General features: G+C 35.8%; 2 protein-coding genes across 2 annotated transcripts in view; both read left to right on the plus strand.

The window, feature by feature from the left end:
- Positions 1-4,315: 4,315 nt before the first annotated feature.
- LOC134793837 (uncharacterized) overlaps positions 4,316-21,962 on the plus strand; it is a 46,030-nt gene continuing 28,383 nt past the window's right edge. Inside the window, exon 1 of the mRNA XM_063765556.1 lies at positions 4,316-4,376. Coding sequence (XP_063621626.1) covers positions 4,350-4,376 — 27 coding nt within the window. The 5' untranslated portion in view covers positions 4,316-4,349. The remainder of the gene's footprint in view (positions 4,377-21,962) is intronic.
- LOC134794045 (uncharacterized) lies at positions 5,522-7,335 on the plus strand. Its single transcript, XM_063765747.1, has 3 exons — positions 5,522-5,658; positions 6,145-6,180; positions 6,254-7,335. Exons 1-3 carry the CDS (start codon positions 5,596-5,598, stop codon positions 7,022-7,024), a joined length of 870 nt encoding a protein of 289 aa, XP_063621817.1. The 5' UTR covers positions 5,522-5,595; the 3' UTR covers positions 7,025-7,335.

Raw genomic sequence — 21,962 nt, forward strand, 5'->3', positions numbered from 1 at the left:
CAACACAAATACTTACTCTATATGAGAAAGAATACAGAAAATACAGCACCATAAGAAGAGGCAAACAACAGGCAGTATTATCACTAAAAACCGGCCAAGTGCGAGTCGGACTCGCACACGAAGGGTTCCGTACCATTATCTATAAAAACGGTCACCCATCCAAGTACTGACCCCGCCCGACGTTGCTTAACTTCGCTCAAAAATCACGTTTGTTGTATGGGAGCCCCACTTAAATCTTTATTTTATTCTGTTTTTAGTATTTGTTGTTATAGCGGCAACAGAAATACATCATCTGTGAAAATTTCAGCTGTCTAGCTATCACAGATCACGAGATACAGCCTGGTGACAGACGGACGGACAGCGGAGTCTTAGTAGTAGGGTCCCGTTTTACCCTTTGGGTACGGAACCCTAAAAAGCGATCTTGGGCAAATAAGTACCTTTAGGGGAAATTAATAAATAGTTACGTCCACGTCTAGACTGATTTTATAGATTCATACTTCAAGCGTTTAATTTATTTTATAGAGGATCAATGAACGCATTTAGTTTTTGTAGATCTGTAAAACGAGTTAATTGGTTCATCGCCTTTTTCGCAATTCTGGTTTATAGCTTATTGCCAAAATTAGTTACTATCAACCTGATTCGTGGACCCGAAAACATACTTAAAAAACAAATGGAGATATTAAATGAGTTCAACTTGACCGTCATTTGCATCACAAGTGCAATAAAATCTTTAGTGCATTAAGATTAAAACTTGAAATTATGTTTATTATTTGAACGGATTATTATCGTGTATAATTAATTTAGAATAAAAACCGATGTTTCAAGATTCCGTCTGCCATTAACTCTAAAGGGCTCGGAAGAGCTCTAAAGGGCTCGAAACGTCGAGATGTATTCTAAATTTATCGTACGTGAATTCGTATAAATAACTTTAATTTAATGAATAACTATCGCGGTAAATGAAGACAATATTTTAGATAGTACCTACATAATGTAAAATGCTTAATTATTGGTGTAATAAAGAATATTTACTTACTTACAATATTGAAAGATCTGTATAGAAGTTAAAGCTTAAACATTTGCGGAATTTATGTAATTATTCAAATTTTACCAATAACCAATAGTTTAGCAACAATGTTGCCTTAATATAGAACTCGTCTTGCCCAAATGTTACATATTCAAATGTAAAAATAACGGTTTGGTAAAAATAGAAACAGTTCGTTCATCTTAAGATTAACATAATTTGTTGCATTCAAATTATGACTATATTTGTAAAATAAACAATATCAAATGGTAAATTCAAAACTACATTCTAAATACGGTAGTATATAAAGCTATTTTTTGTTAATATATATACCTCGGATATATTATACCATATAAATTACCTTCTTTCAGTGCAGAGCGTCCCATTTCTAATACAAAATGAACAGACCTAGCTTGGTTTTGGAAGTAAAATTAACTGTACATATTAGGTAGCTAAATTAGTTAACAAATATAGGATTTATAGCATACCTTGGTAATTTTATTAAATACACGCCTTCAAATTTTAGTTTATTATAAATAATTTGTAATTTTCTGTGCATCTAGAGTTTATGGGTTCAAGTTGTTGTTGACTGACTTTAATATTATTTTGACCACATCTGGTTTTATCTTACCATTCTGGCTAAGATCCTGTTTTGAATCTGAATATTTCTATTTATTTCGTCTCTGCATAAAAACTGATATCAAACCAGTTATTTAATATCAATACATGCAAATCTAAAGCACCACGATTTGGTTTTTTGATGGTATGGAACCTGTTGTGTTTTTTTTCTGTTTTTATGGCATTATTCTTAGACTCTGCTTGCGCAAAAATCTTTAAACAACCTTTAAATAAATTACCACTCGCAGTCCCTACATTGAAAGAATTATTTTTTTATTCAGTTCACTAACCTATACCTAGCCCCTAACCACATTTATCTGACAGCGAGATAATGACATGGTTTTCAATTGTTATCACATAGAGTCCTTAAAACCATATGCCTTCTGGTTATACGCAGACCACAACTGTTGCGTATCACGCACACGCGTATAGAGTTACCCATCCGCATTTCTCACGTAACTATTATGCGTATTACGTCGTTGAGAATGCCAAATACGGTATGTGGGCGATTTTAATCAAATTAATTAATACCTTATGTATTTTGTTGCTAGGTAACTATTTGTCAATCAAAAATCGTGCACATAACGGATTTGGCATTCTCAACGACGATTAGTTATTGCCTTAAAACGGAAAACGTTAAATTTTATGAACAGTACACTCTGTAAATTAACAATGGATCGTTTCCGTAAGAAAACAAGTGTCTTTACGCTAATTAAAAAGTTATACGACAAATACACGCTAATCTTTGTTATTTATATCCTTGATACGATATTGACAGTTCGATTGTCACAATTTTTCTGGCTGATCTATCATTTTAGTACATGTAGAAAAGCAGGATGATTGCGTAGTAAATTGCCCAATCGAAAACAGATGTGATCGAGGTGCGATATAACAACAAAACAGAGTACCTAACATTTTGTTTTTATTTGAGACAATTTAAATTTGAATAGCAAAGTCAAGCGGGTCAAAATCTCTCATAGAAACAGTAACACATAAAACTAGAACTACATTAAGGGCAAGGGTTACAGCTGTTACAGGCACTTTCGCTATAATAAAATCTCATTTCTCGTTTTGCTAACCCTCAAATTCACTTTCGCGGTTACTGACGCACCTTACATTTGTATAATGCTCAATACTAGCTCAATACAAGGTTTTTTATTGAACAGAGACGCTAAAACATGCCAGTGCATGACATACGAGTTGATACGTTATAGTCGATCAAGGCTAGTGGCAGCGGCGTCAATATAAAATACCTGCTTGGCATGCAGGAGGCGATGGTGTTTTCACTATCGTTCAATGCTTTATTGTGCACCTACGACACTTTCTTTAAATGAACTTTGCCATAATAAGTTGAATTACGTTTACGTTAGGCCTCGATTTTGGTAATATTTTTTGCCTGTTGGTTATTTATTAACAAAATAAAATAATGTGACGTGAAATCATTGAGAAAAACATTTTCTATTGTTTTCACTACAAACATCTTGTATATTAGTTATATTCTTTCGCTTCGTATTTATCTCTTACCCATAAGCATTTGCATACTTTTTATTCATTTATTTTCATTATCATCTTATGACATGCATTCACTACAGTAGGTATATTATGAGCTTACAGAACACAGACCTAATTTCATGCAAATAAAAATATGATTTTAAACATTATTACTTAATTTTAACTCAATTGGGGCACTTTTGTAAAAGTATACAAGATATTAAGCAAGCTTATATTTTCCCTTTACTTCTTGCTACATTGTCGTGTGAAATAAGTAAAAACACAAGTACTTGGGCGAATCAAGTTTTAGGCCGATACTAATCTACCCACGACATTTAAACTTCAATCAAAAATTTCGCTTATAAAAAATAATGTATTACTTTTATATAATTTTATGTTAAAACAAGCAAGTTTCTCTCTGATAGATCTAAAATTTAGACAAATATTAAATTGGGTAACGACAGAGACGTGAAAAGTATCGCTATAAAACTCGATTTGCCCATTTAATCTAGCCATGGTTGAACATGTTGTGATGACAATGAGCTACAAGCGACTCAAGAATGCAAGATTAGTGCCCACGCGCAACCTTGTCAAAACTAGACCGTCATACATCACGAGAGCAAAACGCTCAGCTTAAGAATAACTGCCTCAAATCTATCAACTGTTTAAAACAATAACAGCGATTTCACACCAAGTACACGGTATTTAAAAGCAACCTTCATGCTGCGGACTGTAAAACGAATTGATTTTTAAATTAACCATCGACCCCGATTATTTGGAATGCAGAGCGTTTAGGCATTTTGCTTTACTCTTGTAGGTTTCATTGTAAGTAGAATATTTTACATAGCTTGGTTACAATAAAATGTATAATTTCATACAAATCTGCCAGACAGACCAATTCAAATATACACTGACATCAGAATGATATTTGAATTATGTTATTTAGTAGTGCGTCTCGCCCGCGCCAATTAAATACATGTACGGATACGTACGAGTGAAATGTACCTACGATAAGTAAATGGCATGATTCAAATAACATTCTGTGATGTCATACGTCATACGTTCGGGTAGCCATACAAAACTCACGAATTAAACTTAATGTATCTAACCTACGTGTAAGTTAAAGACAGATTTAGTCGACTTGCCGATTTGGAATAAGTAAATAACTATTTGTTTGTTTTCCAGGTCCAGCTGCTCGCCGACACAACTGTGATGAAAAATGTATAAGCAGGACTTAATTTTACTGGTAAGTGCATTCCAAATATGGTAAGATTGTATTGAACTTCGGTAAAAATGGTTAGATGAATATATGTGAAATATATGATGATGAATAGGCTACGTCAGCTACCTGAGAGCTCACGATCGTCGCTCTCACTAGCCAGTACAAACTTAATCGCCAAGGCCGAAACCGACCGGGACAGGATGATGATGAGGTTGAAAATCGGAAGAAGAGAGACAGGATACTTTGTATGACATCTTCATGCTGTTTTTCTCGACGTCAGCCAAAATTAAACAATTTTTCTACCATAGTTCACTTTACTAGACTCACGTTTTACTGGAAACTCAAATAAAAGTTTCATGATAATCGTCGTGTGAGTGACTACGAGTATACCTGTACAGTGTATAATCTGTTTAATATCCTGCGTAAAATTGATGCATTATTTTATAACTTGGTGTCGATTACACAAATATAGCCCTATAAGTAAATTGTGATCAAACCAAACGTTGAATTAAGTGTTGGTTAGACTCAAAAAACATTTTAAAAATTCTACAAAAATAGTGTATAGGTCGACGTAATTCCGACTAACTTTTATTACAAACTATTCTTAGATAATATAAGTAGTTCCCTGTCAGCCTGACGGAAAAGAAATCGACCATGTAACGCTACATGCCTACGCATGCTGCAAATTGGGTGCAATGCAACTTTTTCTTTCAATTCCTCCACTTCCTCGACTAATCTTGATTGACGGGAGGCCAATTCTGCATAGCACAAGGACTTTCGTTCATTGACCCACCTGTTCCTATCTCTATCGCACGCGCATAATTATAAGAATAATTCCGCTCGCACAATGTCATTGGCCGCCGCCATCATGGGACATGAGGGACAGCAATACGAGTAATCGTACTTAACACGCGTGCGGTAGAGGTAGGAAAAGGCGAAATTCCTCGTGCTAAGCGTCTTTTCTTTATTTATATCATTTAGCGCCTCACGCGCACCAATAAAGTGCGAGCGAGATGCCTAATGTCACGCGCCCACCAATCAGAGTGAGTGCTCGTCAAGGTCTCATCAAAACATGATCAAACTCTAAACAAATTATTAAATCAGCAGAATCTATCCCTGGCCACTTCGAGATATTCAATTTACTTATCAATTAAAATGCAACGAGCGAAACGATGACTTACAGTTTGCTGATTGCACTTAGACTTTGCTAGAATACTTTTCACTCATGTGATGTAAGACAAACATGAGTTTTAAATTGTTTTGTTCAATTATCGCTGTTGCTACGTGGAGCTATGGAGTTTTTGGGGTATCATTTTACTTTAACATTCAATAATTTGGGCACTTTCACTTAAAAGTGTACCATTACGTTTTTTCGAAATTTCATCAACTTCTAACTCTTACTCAGAATCACTAGAATTATTTATTTATTTATTTTAATACATATTTATTGCACAATATATGAAGGTACAAATGGCGGACTTTCCTTAAGGTATTCCCTACCGATCGATCTAAAAAGAAAAAAGTGTCCCAAAAAAAATTTCATTTTTTACGCATTTTGTATGGATTGTTACAAAACTGACACCCAAAATTTGTATGAAAAATAGGGAGACATTTTTTTCTTCTTCTCATTCAATAGTACCTACTCGTGATTCTGAGTCTAAATTACACAAAAGTTGATGGATTATCGAAAAAATGTAAATGGTAGGTACCATTTTTTCTGAAAACCCCCCATTTAAATGTTTGTTTTTAAAGTTTTCTCATACTTAAATCAATTTTACCATTTTATCAACAGCTGTATAATAAGGACGTAGTTTGCGTCTTGGATAAGGTAATATTAATATTAAATATTAATGTGTTATTATTATTTATATGATTAATTTATTAATAAAGCGCATTTGTAGGGCGAAGAACCTGTATGCAAAGTCCTTCGAAGAAATAATGAAGTAAAAGATCCCACGGACGATTTTATTCCTTCATATGACCCTTACATACCCAGATCCAACGTAAAGTTGTACGCTTGCTCCGAAACAGAGTGCAATGCATTAAAACTAGAATCCATAGCTCAGATCACATCCCCCATTATGTTCCTGCAATCATGCTATTTAAAAACACCTGAGAAGTACGAATGCGAGAGAGTAAGATACAACTATTTAAAAAATATCGACAAATTACTTTTCTTGAAAAATACTATGCCTGACAAGCAGTTTTACATGGTTGATTGTTTAGTTTATAAGAAGGGTGAACGTATTTGTCATAGCAAGGATAGTGTCGACTCTCATGCCAAATTAGTAGACGCTGGGAATATAGCGAAACCCAACGAGTCAGCCATACTGTCGCAGGACGAATTCGTATGTCAGCAGAGCACAGAGGGAGAAGTCCTCTGTGATCTCAACCCTTATATACCTTTAGCCACAGGTCTTAAATTCAAGGAATCCCCAACAATTGTACCAGAAGTTCTTCTAAAAACTAAGACATTTTTCGTCCTGCTTAAACTAAAGTGCTGGAATCCGTGGTGTGGATACACAGGCCGAGTATTAAAAACAAGGAGACAAACTTTTTCGTACAGACCTCCCGGTGGTGATATTTACCGTTGTTTTTATGCTAAAAGACAACAGATTTGCAAGAGAATTTCAAGCATATATGAAGAGCGAGGATCACTAGTGGGTGAATAATATTGCTTAATAAACTTGCGTCGAAATAGTTTCAAAAAGCATTTTTAAACCAGTCCTAACCACATTTCCTTGGAACGAAATACCATAAGGCGAAGTGAAAGTGAATCGGGCCACACTGGCCGCCATAAAATTACATGTGGTGGTCCCATTATGTTATTATTACGATTGATTTCGTCATCGCAACAAAGGACTGGGTTCTGTTCTTTCCCAATTATTTCGTTCTATATTCTTGTGCTTTAAAGTTTGCGACATGGTATACCTAAGAACCCCAAAATGTTTTGGTCAAAATAAATAGATTTGCTAATGATAAAGTGCATAATTATATCGATTTCAAATTCTCTTGAGTTATACTAACATTAAATTTATTTTACGGTTCAATTCACATTTTTTATTGACTCGCGCGTTGTGCTTAAATCTTTTTAATCGCTTCCAGGAATAAAGGCCTGTGCACACTGGATGCGTGTGCGTAGACGTTCACGTGGACATGCGCGTTGTAAAATACGGTTTCTTATGAGAGACGACACACCGCTTGCGTGACGTGTGCGTGCGTGACTACAACATTTTAGCGCACGTGCACGTCTACGCACACGTAGCCGGTGTGGCCTGGCCTTAAGTCGTGCGCTGGTCCCTAATGATTTAAATTAAAATATATGGGTAGTAACGTAAAATAAATCGTAAAAATGATGAAACGCATACCTATCGTTTAAAAACCAAGCCCGCTTAGTCTCAATAACGTATCGTTACACAACATAACAATCGAACGGTATCGGTATAATGATTTCCTAATGTGCCGAGATGCATTTCAGATAACGCGTCCTTCTTTGTATTCGGTGCTATACAAATCCAATCACAATATTAGATCTAGGTATTTGTTGGTAAACAAATCGATATTTAAATCAGCAGTTCATTTGTATTATTACGATTGGGGCTATTTGGAATAGGTACAGTCAACAACAGAGCTATGAATACAGGCAAAGTGTCAAAAATATGTATACAGTACTTTGTTGCCTGTACATTAAGGTCGTGTATACATATTTTTGGCACTTTGCCTGTATTCATAGCTCTGTTGTTGACTGTACATGTTTACTGAGTAAATAGACAACAGGCTCCCTAAGTGAGCCCTGGCTAAATGCCGGGATAAAGCTTTCCAGATTAAGGAAGGAAGACTGCTAGAATGATCCAGATCCGGGCAGAGCCGTCCGATACTTCGTTTTCTATGAAAGCATCACGTGATCACCGATCGCCTATAATAGAAAATGAAGTGTCGGACTCCCCGATGATTGCACCTTAGAACACTTGTGCTTACATGTGCTCGTACGCAAGTACGGTATATGTTTTATATACCGTATATTTACCAAGTATAAATAAGCAATAGAAGAATACTATTATCAAAAATATATATAAAATAGGTTACTTAATATCAATATGGACGCGCAGGCACATTTAGAAACAGCACGCACAGAAAATAAGACTTCAATTCGATATCAATAAAACTTGCGAAATTTGTGCCCCACATTTAATCATTTAACACCTCAAAAAAATTTAAGTAGGTACCTTTTAGGTATTTTAGGTATTTGATTATGTTTACGAGGACAGCAAAACTAATTTTCACACAGAATAGATTCCAAAGTAAATCATTTTTCATGTTACACGCCTAAAATAAACGCAAATCAGTTATTACGTGCATCGCCTGCGGCAAACAATAGCGACAAGAACTATGCGCCCGCGCCGCCGTTCCGTGGAAAAACGACAAGGTAACAACTAACAACCATGGTTTTAATTTTAATTTTTAATTTTTAACAAGCAGAAACGTCTGGAACGATGCTATTAAGCTTACAATAAATTTAAAAGTGGAAAAATTACTGTCTTGGGTGAGACCAAGGCTATGGATGAGGTCTTGGTGGCTCAGATGGCAGGGCGCTGGAGTATCAATCCAGAGGCCGTGAGTTCAAGTCTCACCCAAGACAGTAATTTTTCCACTTTTAAATTTATTCTAAGCTTAACCATGGTTTTAGTTTATTAGTCCGTACGTCAGCCAACAGACAGGGTATTTCAGTGAATATAAAATAAGGCGTACGTGCCATGATATATTTTTTCTATTCGTGGACTTTAATTGTTGAATTAAGACTTCGTATACCCAACTGTATTTAATCGCATACTTATTAGTTAATATTTTAGTTACCTAAATCAACTGTAATGAATTCGACCAATCACGCGTCGCTAAAGGATTGAACAAAAGACATCAATGCGCTACCAATTAATTAATTCTTTTTAATTAACTTTTGTTTATCTTTTTATTTACTGAGTATAAGTAAAACAAAAAAATTGCGTCAATATTTTTTTTACAATACTTATAAATATTATTTAGTGAATCATCGGGACTTTCTATCTACCTCTTGTCTGTACACTTAAGCTTTTTTCATACGAGCCACATTACTGCACAGATTGCTCTTAGTGTTGCTCGGAAGTACGACCGCACAAAAACACACAATACGCATTCTTGCGAGATTGTTAACAGTGAGAATTATTAGCCACCGATATAATTAACAGATAATCAGTACCATTGTCAGACGCTTTAAAAAGAACTTGTCTTTCCTGTAATAAAAAAATGAATAGGAATGTAAGAAAGTCATTATAGGCCTAGCCATTGATTTGACTAATATTACAGCATTGGTTTTGCTATTTTTGTCATACTGATAACAGTTTCATCCATATCACTTTTTCTCATATTCTTGAGTCAAATTGAACCCCATATGACATAACTGACACCGCGTGGCTTTAGGATGCTTTAGGTCACTAGATTTTTTGTGACCGATTTCAGATTATAAAAATGTATCGAAAATTCAAATCCCGATCAAGGTATAAAATTGCATTAAAATGGCCGTCTTTCCGCCTGCCTGGGATTAGAAATATTGATGCAATTAGGAATCCACGAATTATGAATCAATGTAAATTCAAAAATAAATGCCTCAAGAAACAATTTTTTATTTGAAAAATATAGACTAAACAAATTGGCGTGTATAATTCTGAAAATTGCACTGCTCGTGATTTGTGAGCATTATCACAAAGTCGTGATTCAGATTTGAATACAAATCGCATATAATTTTACTGTTTACATTTTTAAAATGCTTTTTTTCCTAAAATGTACATATTCATTTGGTACTTAATTTCGAAAACAATGATGACGACATTAACTACGGTCAGAATCAAAACTTAAATCAGGTATATAATGTAGAATCAGCAAAGTTATCCGGTTGCTTTTTTTACCCCTGCAGAAAAGTTGACAAAGATGTTACCTAGTCTACTTTTCACTGGTAACTCACTGTGAGTTACAAATTTAGTATTGGTTGGTCATTAATACAATTTCTCTTTGTATACCTCCCGGCGGCTAGAGATTAAGTAATTATTCATAATGTAAAAAAACTGACAATCGCAATATAAATTCCTAAAAATTTACCATGTGTAATTTTAAGGGACTTTGTATATTGTGAGATAAATAAATCATATCATATCATATCAATTAACTAATTTACTTTACATAAACATGACCATTTGTCATTGTCTACAGTATTTCTCTCTCAAATTCATAATCGAATGAACATGTAAAATGTGTAAATTAATACCTAGATGCCAACGTTATGCAAAATATTGATTAAAAGTATCGATTTCTGTGTCGATTACATTATTGGTAATGATTTAATGAATTAGGAAATCAACTCATATCAAATCTTTGTGGGTGGCTCACGTAATGCAACTATAGGTACCAAATGTAGCCAATTTTTAAACTGTACGATGTTTAAATCACTCCCTCCAAGTCTTAGAAATCAAAAGGTACTTATAGTATTTTTCAAACAGCATGGGCGCGGTGACAGATGTCATGTCAGTACAATTTTGCAAGATTTTCCGTTTTAAAGTTATATATTGTATAGAGATCATCACTACCGTACCCATGATGTCAGGATAGATACTATCTTCTTCTTCCTTGTGTTATCCCGGCATTTTGCCACGGCTCATGGGAGCCTGGGGACCGCTTGACAACTTATCCCAAGAATTGACGTAGAGTCAGACCGAGATAAGTCTGCAGCGATTTTGATAGCCCACGCAGTGCAAGTGTCATTTTAAACTTCTATGAAATTATGACGTATAAATAACACTTTGCGTGGGCTATCAAAATCGCTGCAGACTATTCCTGGTGTAACTCTAGTTAGAAAGATAATATAACAGTTTATAAAGAGCTGGAGGATTTTGTGACCGATGGAATGCCAATGGCTCTCGATGCCGAGACAAAGAGCGAATGTGGAGCGAGTTTAGAGCTACTTATTAATGCTTGCGTAACTCGCGACCGCACCGTAGGGCTGCCATATGCGATTGCATTAGAGATTATGACTGTCAACCTTGAAGTTCTTTGGTAATATTAGTGTTGTTGGGTAAAACGCATTTAAGAAAAAGGTTTTACTTATTCCAAATTGTAATCCTTCTTGTAAAATTATGGAAAGCTCTTAAGAGGGAAGTATGCTACTGACAAAAGTAACTTTCTTCATACAATTTCCATTTCGGGAGAAACTGTTTTCCACTAACTAAATCTTAACATATCACTTTGATTTTGATGTCGATCCGAAAATACGAAAAATTGCGGAACATACATGGGGGTGATTCAGATAGCCCTCTAGGTCCTCTACCTCCCAGCTTCAGTATATCACTACTTCTTGGAACACCTTGTATATTGTAGGTTTATAGGTTTCGCTTTTTTTTTTTAATAATATATATTTCTTTTGTATGGCAAATTTTGTAAAAAGGAATACCTATAAACCTAGTTATTCATTGTGTCAATAACATACTGAAAATCATGAACAATGGAAAATATTTAGAAGTGAAAAAAGGTTTTCTCTTTTTGTATGCACGATCACGTGCTATACTTCCTTCCCTCTTAACGCATTCACTGCCAGGGGGCGTGGCCTAGGAACAAACTTATATGACGGTGAACGCACAGGTGCGTTGGGGGCAGTGAATGTGTTAACTGACTTAGGGCGGGAGTTTGTCGGTCAGAAGATAACCTCCTGAAATGGGGAATCGGACGACAAGGTGATACATTCTGAAAGTGTGGAGTCCCCCAAATAACAATACACATGAGGCGGAATTCTTTGTGCTCAACGATGTGCACTTAGGAAGATCTCCTGAGAGCTACACCCCAAATAAAATTGGCAATACTTTGCCACTTGTAGCAAAGTATTTGCGTTTTTTTTAGTGAAGAGTGACAACCCTAAGCGTAGGCTCCTCGGTGCAACCGCCACTCTCACGCTGACCACTGGAACTCGTATTCTCGTATACACCCACTAATTTAATTCTAACTCGATTTTACCGCGGTTAACTATTAAATCAGCCCACTTGCAAAATCACGATTTTTGTGCAAGATGTTTATGATCAGATTTCTCTTTGGTCTTCTAATATACAAAGTTTTAAGCGATTGGGTGCCCGAGTACCTAACTACCTATAGAAGTTCTAGCATGAGATAAAAATATAGGTATACCTATTTAAGAAAACTTTAACTACTTATAACGTTTTCTTGGTTTAGAAATAACAATGTGTGACATTTTTTAATGAAATTTTTATTTAGTGAGATCTTGATTTTAGTCTGAGTAAATCAAAAATAATTTTCTGCAACGTACTATTAGGTACTGTTGCATCGGAGCGGCCAAGGCCTTTATTATCAGGGTGTTAAAGTGCGTCTTCAGATATTTTTGAGCACCATTGTGAGTAATAAAACTTAGCTCTGTCGATAAGAAAACATACGTTTGATATTTTTTTAGTCAGGTTCAAATTTAAAGGGACGTACAGATTACCAGTTCGCCGGACGATATCAGCCTGTCATTTGTTCAGAAAGACTGTCACCTTTTGCGATTAACTGACAGGCTGATATCGTCCGGCGAACTGGTAATCTGTGGGCCCCTTTAATATTGTCTCGACTAGCAATTATTTATTACTATACATTTCTAAGACCATTACATCTTCCCGTATACTTATTACTTGTATACTTATACTATCAGAATGGGGTTCAAAAACGAGTTCTGCTAAGTGCCGGTTCAAAAGCTGTTTGTGATGTAATAGCTGATACAGGTACTTACTCTTATCTTGCTCAACCGACCCGATACAATTAGCTTTTTTACTAAACACATTATACTGATGCTAGCATTTGACCTTATTAGGCTTAGGTAACATGATCATTTGAGATGACGGGACGACTTAGATACCTACATTGCAACGGATAGCCAATTTTTTTTTTAAATTTGTCTTAATTATTTGGACACAAACAGTCTTACCTATAAAACATGTAGGTAAATAAGCTAACAGCTAGAATTTCTTATAATGTAGACCTATAGTTTCTTATATGTAAACCATATTTTTGTAAAAAATGGCACTTAGGGCTGAGTAGAGAAAATTTTTGCGACTAAGATTTTTTTTACTAGCATATACGAGTATCCCACAGCTGGACAAAGACCCTTTCACGCCATTTGGACAGGGACAGGGACTTAGATAAGTTAGTAAAAAAAAAAACAATTAGAACATTTTGATCCTAATGTCATTCGTCTAGTCTAGAAAGTATAGAAATAGCGTCCTTACGCTAAGTACGAAAAATTTCGAACATTGACCTGCCTTTTCTTATCCCTATCGCACGCGCATAAATATAGCGCTGTCCCGCTCATGATGCCGGCGGTCAATGCCAATGTGCGTGCGAGACAGCAATATAACTACGCGTGTGCGTGTGTGTGTAGGAACAGGTGGGTGAATGTACGAAATTCTTCGTGCTTAGCGCCTTACTTTAGCATATCTTTCAGACTCTTTAGAGTTTAGAGCAATAAGTCTGTTTGCCTAATTAACGTGTCATACACACGTCACATGTCAATAATTTCGTTTCAAGAAATAATCGAAAGAACAGTTTTTAATTAAAACCAAAATTTTACTTTGCTAATCCGCGAAAAGATAACGTGCTAGTCAATCAGTGCTAACCCGTTATACTTATTTGCGTATTTTTTAGATGATTCATCTCCTGAGGATGCCTCGTAGAGAGGCGAAACACGTGTCGAGTATTGTTCTTTTGGTGGTGGTTTGTTATATTTATTTGCGTATTTATTTTTGCGGTGGGAGGGTGGGAACATTAATTGCATGTAAAAATACGCAAGTAAGTATAACGGGTGAGCACTGATTGACTAGCACGTTATATTTTCGCGGATTAGCAAAGTAAAATTTTGGTTTTAATAAATATGGATTTCCGCAAAGTAACGCCTCAATCTATTCAATATTTAGATCCGTTTTTAATTTCTTAATAAACAAATAAAATAGAACAAGTACAAGTACAAGGTCAATGCGTAAACCTATGGCTGTTATGGCTAATTTCCATACAAAAACAATGTCGAGTGAAACGCGCGTTGCACCAAATTGCATTACATTTCAGGGCCGCGCAATGTTTTTTTATAACAATTAAGAAACTTACCTACACGTTAAACAATTGCACTTTCGGTTTTTACATTGTTTGCGCAATGCAAAATTTAGCTGTCATAATTATGAATATGATACATGACATAAAAGGCATAAAATTGCAGACAATGAAACAGGGTAACACTTTAAGGCACCTATATAATCTGATTATACCGGGTGTGGCCTGTAACAAGAGCAAAAAATTAAACTGTAGGCTGTATTCCTCATACTGACCAACATTTGTTCAGCGACTTTTAAAAATAACTTGTGGTTTGATTTTTAATACACTTTAAAGTTTATTCTAAGACGCAATGTACATCGAATTTTGTTATGTTTAAGGCGTGACAAGCAAAGTCAATTTAATCACAATGATATGGCGTGGCGATGGCGTCCATTGAAGATAATATTTATTTTGTATGAAAAATAGGGAGTCTAAATACTTCATAATTTTTAAAAGTTGTTGAACAAAAGTGTCACGGTTTGAGGAGTACCAATCTATGTTTTAATTCTTTGCACGTGTTACAGGCCACACCCGGTACCTATTTATAAAATGCATAATTATTTTAATTGATTTGGTGCAGCGGATTTCGGTGGCTATACACTACCTACTATACAGCGTGGAAAAGCTTAAAGTGTAGTGGGGATCGACTTTTTAGCCGAATACGATACACTTGGTCGTCCCTATATAAATTGACTGTGACATCGCCTCCGTCAACGCTACAACAGCAACGCGTTGCAGTCGTCATTTGAATGTGACCTTAATGAGCGCATCGGTAACGCACGAGCAATCAGCCGTGTCTAAACTTGCACTTGAAACCGAGTTGTAGTCCCTATGTAAATTGAAAGCGATGACTATGACCGCTAATGTCGGTCAAGGCCGCGCGATCTGAGCCGCGGGGCGCAAGGCGTAGGCGTTAGCGGCGCATTGGTAAACTAGTGGCTCGATTAACTGTAGACCTCGCGGACCCCCCTTGGCTCCACCCTTTTGACAATATTGCAAAAATTTACGGCCCGATTCGAACTTTAAGATACGTCAGTTAATATATCTAGAAACGATATGGATTAGATATATGACGCGTCTTCAAACAAAAACGTCACTTTTGACACTGACACATCTAATCCATATCGTTTCTAGATCTATTAATTGACGTATCTTAAAGTTTGAATCGGGGAGTGAATCGACAAAAAAATCTACGTAATTATGGAACCTGCTCAGTGCTCACCAAATTTTACGAGAATTGGTTGAAAAATGCGACCTGTAGAGAAGAACATCCGCTCGGTTAAAATGTTTTTTTGTATGTCTGGGTGTAGGTACTTGCTAGGAAAGCTCAACGCATTGAGCTCAATGCAATAGTTTTTCCACAAACATACATTATACCTACATTTAAAACAACTAGTAACGTAGGTCTTTGACTTAGACCAATCTGTATTAATGCTTATGCGTGCACCCGCAAATCGACGCTAACGTTTGACAACTTTGGGACTCGCTCGCAGTTGCCGAGGCCACCTACTTCACACCAATATAGCCTCTAATAACTTTAATTTTTAACAAGCAGAAACGTCTGCTAACGATGCTACTAAGCTTAGAATAAATTTAAAAGTGGAAAAATTACTGTCTTAGGTGAGACTTGAACTCACGGCCTCTGGATCGATACTAGAGATGCCACGAATATTCGGCAACTATTCGGTATTCGGCCTATTCGGCCACTTTGCCGAATATTCGGTATTCGGCCGAATGTTGCCTATATCGGTAATGTTGCACCTACCTAAAGAGAAAAATTACAATAAAAATAACCAAAAACTAGGTATATTTAATATTTAAAATGTATTCTTGGAAAGTAGTTAAATACGAAGGCACGTTTTTGAGCATTTGTTGATTACAAAATATTTTATTTTTATCATGGGTCTGATTTGATTGACTCTAACTACATTCATTAATTCTGTTCAACATAAAAATATATCTTAGCAAACGTTGTGCTTTGTTGGCGAACAGTTTTCATAATAATTGTGACTTAAAATGTTCGCATGTCATGCCGAATATTCGGTCGCCGAATATTCGGTTTTCGGCCGAGAGAGGGGCCGAATATTCGGTATTCGGTATTCGGCCAAATTCACTATTCGGGGCATCTCTAATCGATACTCCAGCGCTCTAATAACTTTGGTTAAATCTATAAGGAAAGGTTCAGGTCAGCATCAAAAGCGCGTTCATTTTAGACATTTGCTTTGCTTTTGTTGTCGACAAAATTACAATGCTGCACCGCAAGGCTGCTGGTGCAGTCTAAATCCGAACATTCTTAATTATACTTTTTACTTATAAAACAAGACAAGAGTATAAAACTAAATTAATAAGTAACTACCTACATACCTACTGACATCACCAAAATTATCTTCTTAAATAAAGATGAAACTCCCCATAGACTAGCAACTACCTTGGGCGAGTAACATGACAATATCTAAGTTCTAATTTGACCTCAATACCTAATACATGTCGTTAACGCAGCTGCTATAATCAACTGATTATAATTATAATCGGTAAGCCATATAAGGCTCTTTGCGTATATCACAATACAAGTAATAACATTGCATGTTTAACCAAAGGCATTACAAAAGGAGTCAAGGTGGGCACTGCCGCATCTGATGAGGCACGCGACATCCCACCACCGTGACTGCATGTCATGCGATCTTCTAGTCAAAATTTTTAACGTAAATACCAACACTGTGCTGTTCGAGACTGTCGAGCTTAGTACAAACTTGTATTCTAAATTACTTTGGACATATAACGTGACGAAGATGCAAATCAATAGTGTGAATAGTATCCAATAATACAGAGTCAACTTAAGTCGAAGGCATCAGAGCATAGCGCAAAACACCACTGAGATGGACTACATTAGGAACAAATAAAACTTTCATTTTGGTAATAGACAATTTCGATTAATAGGTGCTTATACAAAAATATGAGAATTGTCCGAAAAGAGAGAAAAACTTTCCGACGGCACATCATGTAAGTAAGATGGACTGATCAAATAAAAAAAAATATCAACGTACATCTACAAATTTACACGAATGCTATAGGAGAACAAGAATCAGACGGGAAAAAGTGGATAAAAGTAGAGTCACATTGTGAATAAGGGCACTCAGCTAGAAGTGACGGACACTAAAAGCTTGAGATACTTGCAGCTTTATAAAATCGACCCCTGAAAAAGGGTCGCTCAGTGACATATAAAGACAAAAACGGATCTACATATATCACGGGTGCACAACACCCCTTACCTACAATCCATCAAACTCATGTAATTAACCAACCATTATTAAACATGACAACCTTTTTTGCGCCGATGTTTTGCCTCGCGATTAAAGCTCACGGCTAATTAAAATTTAATCCCGACACCTTACACGGAAAAAATATACCTAAGTACTTAAAATAATTGTCGACCTTCGCTGTACCTGATATATCTGGTAAACGCCTAACCAAGGATCGCTCACAATGGATTAATTTTGTATGCAAGGTCCCAGAAGTACCCACGTTTGGATCGTAACATGACAGACGTAATTTAGCTGCGCCCCCGAAAATACCTACACACTGATATGATACATAACAATACAGCATAACACCGTGATTCATACACATTGAAACAAAACACTTTTTGAGCAATTCAAGTGAACACTATGACATTGAAATTGCATTACACAATACTTACGTCATAAGAGCACTGTACTCAACTGGCCCTCTTGACATAATTGGTAAGACCACAATATGGTGTCAATTGATTTAGTCTGCATGAAGTTTTTTGCAAGTTAAGACTAGAATAAGAATAAGAAACTTTAAATCACATTCCTATAAACATTAACATGTCCAGCGTTTTCGACTTAAAATACGTGTTCTTAATATATTTAACACATTCCTAAACAATTTAGAAGAATAAAAACGAAATAACCGATTAGTACAATGTCATAATTATCTACGTGTTTAACATTTTTTGTCACGTGCTAAATACATTGATGATTCACTTAATCCACCAAAAAACAGACAAATACCGACAAAGTTAATCATCGCCATGTAATTAGCGATGCTTGCCAACTTGATGGGTGTATCAAGTGAGCAATAGTTAGATAACAAACATGCTTGGAGCAGTCAATATCTTATGTTATCTTTTAATTAAAATGTTGCCCATGTTACTGATTAGAATGGTGAAGTTCCGGCCTCCGTGAGAAGCCTTCCCTTCCTATTATCAACTCGTTTGAACAGAAGAAACCTAAATGTCAGACACTTGACGTGTAAGCATGAGACGCTGATTACGTGATTATTATACATATTATGTCAATATTTTATTTCGATTATAAAAATAAACAAGTTATGACATTTCTTTCAACATTTTTAATGTTATAAACGTAACACATCCGGACATTCCGGACATAAACATGTTAGGTTTGAAATCAGATGCTTTAATAAAATTTAAATCCCTGTAAAGAGTTAAAGGTTTCTTTTTAATTCCTTTTCTATTAATACTTCAATCCGTATACCGAAATATATAAAGTTCTTGAACTAAAAGCTTAAAAATGCCCTCAATAGGTGTTTTATTTTATCGTACGTTAGAAATGAACCCTTTCGAAAATGAATGAACCTTTTCGAAAGTGTACCTACTGTACCTATGATTGTGGTCAACGGTTAAAATATTTGCGAATTTTACTAAAGGTCATCTAGGATAACACACAATAAGTATCAAACCACGCCTAAATCACACATCTGCGATGCAAGGCCTTATTCTTAAAGTGAGAAATGTCTACCTCAATGTCACACATAACTAATGATAAACACACACATCGCAGCAATCCAATGTCAGTTATGACCGCGGGAAAAGACACCCGGTAATTAAACTGAAGGCGACTAATTACTGGACAAGGAATTAAGTTATAAATTGTATTGTTTCATCTTTATAATGACGTGTAAGAACTGACCTTCATAAGGAATATGGCATTATTAAAAACATTTAAGAATGCTACGTCATTCATGTGAATTTAAATGTTTTATGGTATCCAAAACAACAAGATCCGGCTTTTGGTAATACAAATTCTTAGTAATTATTTTTTCGCATAGTATACAGAGGTATTTTGCTTGTATTTTCCGTTCGATTGCTACGTTTCACACGTTACGTTTCTCGTAGTTAATTTACCAGAATTTTAAGTATTTAATATAGACCATCAGAGTTATTTTAACTCACATCATTGGGTAACGTGGTATCGCAGGAAGACAAAGATGATTGTAGGAGAGCCTAACAATGTATGATTATAAGATCTACCAAACGAATGCAATAAATTCCGCTTCTCAAACGCTTCAAAAATCTTTGGTATTTAGTTCAAACGTAATGCAACTGATAGACGTTGAACCAAAACAACGACATTACTACAATCATTTGTCATTATGCCTAAGATAATGATACCTAGTAAACTAATAGCCACGTGTATACGGTGTATACTATTACTCCATCAAGCATTTTGATTTATTACTTTTATTAGCCAACGTTGCGATCTCTCGGGACACTTACTACACTGATTGTATTATGGATTATGGCAATGGATTTAACTGGAGCAACCAGGAAAGTAGTGACATTGCGATAACCATTGCAATGTAACTAATGTTATTATTAAGCGAGTTTAATGTATGGCATTGAAAGCTACAAATGCCGTGCTATAAAATTGTATTCACTTCGTAATCATGCGTGCTCGATGATCATTATCCAAGCAAGCAAGCCAAGGACTGCCGAAAGCCCACGCGGACGTTGCTCAAACTGGATCCTTTTAAGAAAAACTCTAGGCGGGTCACGATGTTTACGTAATGTTGTCGTCAGAGGCCGTGCTCTCCCAGCGCGGGTGAAAGTGACCGTGCCTTCCGTCGCCCTTACACGACCCGATTCGGTAACTTGTCTCAAGACGGGGTGAAAATGTTATCCGCTCGCATGCTGTGCAGTACACTGCTCCTGATTACCACATTGACGCAACGGCATGTTGACAGCTAAGCGAACCGGCTCAAACGTCAACTTTTCTATGCATTTATTCACAAACGTTTAGCGCTTCGTTAAAATAAGGCGATGACCTAATGTGATTAAGACGTAATGAATACAAATAACTGTTAAATAATCACTCTTTAGACTGATTGATTACGGACTTTGTGTTGTTATTATTGAGTTATCCAGAGATTCCAATTAGAAAGTGGATACATTTTCGGCAGATACCAAAGTGTCGCATGTTACACAAGAGTTGTGTAACTAGTATACCACATGCTTAATGTATTGGACTTCCGATCGGACATGACATCGTAGAGACATGCTCTTGCATGGTTAGACACGTGCATTGCGAAATACTGAATCTCCAGTCTCCAGTGGTTATAACAGAAACAAACATACGTTTTAGCGCTTTCGTTAGATTCACTTTTTAGCACCAAAGGAGCGCTATGATAATTAATACTAATTTTAGAAAGCACCGATTTAAGCAATAGTAAAACTCATACGTAATCATCAGAAGGATATGAATTCAGGTATGTATTTAATACAAAAGCAGGTGTGGCGGCAAAACCAACAGTTGGTATGAATCGAAAGGCGAGTTCGCACAAAAACAACTTTATGTGAACTGTACCGGACGCCGTCCACTTACTGACCCAAAAACGTCAAACTATTGAAACAAGGTCTTTGGTCTTTATCTATAAACTATTGCGGTTTCTGCTTTCCTTTGTTTTTGTCTAGTCCGAAGTTGAGAGACATATTGATATCTCCTATTCTAGAAATGACATCCCAAAAGAAGAACCAAAAATGTCTTCGTCATGTTATGTATACCATAACTTAAACAAACTACAGCTACGTGTGAAAAATAATTGTTTTAAAGAATTATGAATCAGAGTAACTATCGCGGTTATCGAAGACAATACTATTTACATGTACATAATAAGGTATTCGATTATTAACTTACTTTTAAAACCTTATGATTTTATATAACATGTAGTCATTCGCTTTAGTTTTATTGTTTTTGTTTAAATGTTGTCCTACGAGTAGTTTTAAATTAATTCTAAGACTTAACCTGTCTATATAAAATATAAATATCAAAGCGTTATTATTGCTGATAAGCAGATTTACATAAATATGCTAATTAGTAAGATCCATTACTTGTCATCCCATAATAATAACAATCTCAAAGAGTAAAGCCACATAAACCACACACCAATTTGTCTTATAACAAGTTGAATTTTCACATTATCTTAATTCTATTGTCGCATCGTAGTTGCGGTAACAAAACCTAATAATTCCCAACGCCTACCGTGTCTAGGCGACTATAAGCCAAAACCAGTAGTGAACTCTGACTAAAAAATACACTTAGTACCATCACGCTCCGCGATTGTTGCGCCATTTAGGGTCTTAGCTAAATTGATTGTTACGCTAAAGAATTTCAAATTTATTAAGAACCCTAAATCCCATAA

Source organism: Cydia splendana, chromosome 9 (genome assembly GCF_910591565.1).
Source record: "Cydia splendana chromosome 9, ilCydSple1.2, whole genome shotgun sequence".
NCBI classification, from domain to species: Eukaryota; Metazoa; Arthropoda; class Insecta; order Lepidoptera; family Tortricidae; genus Cydia; species Cydia splendana.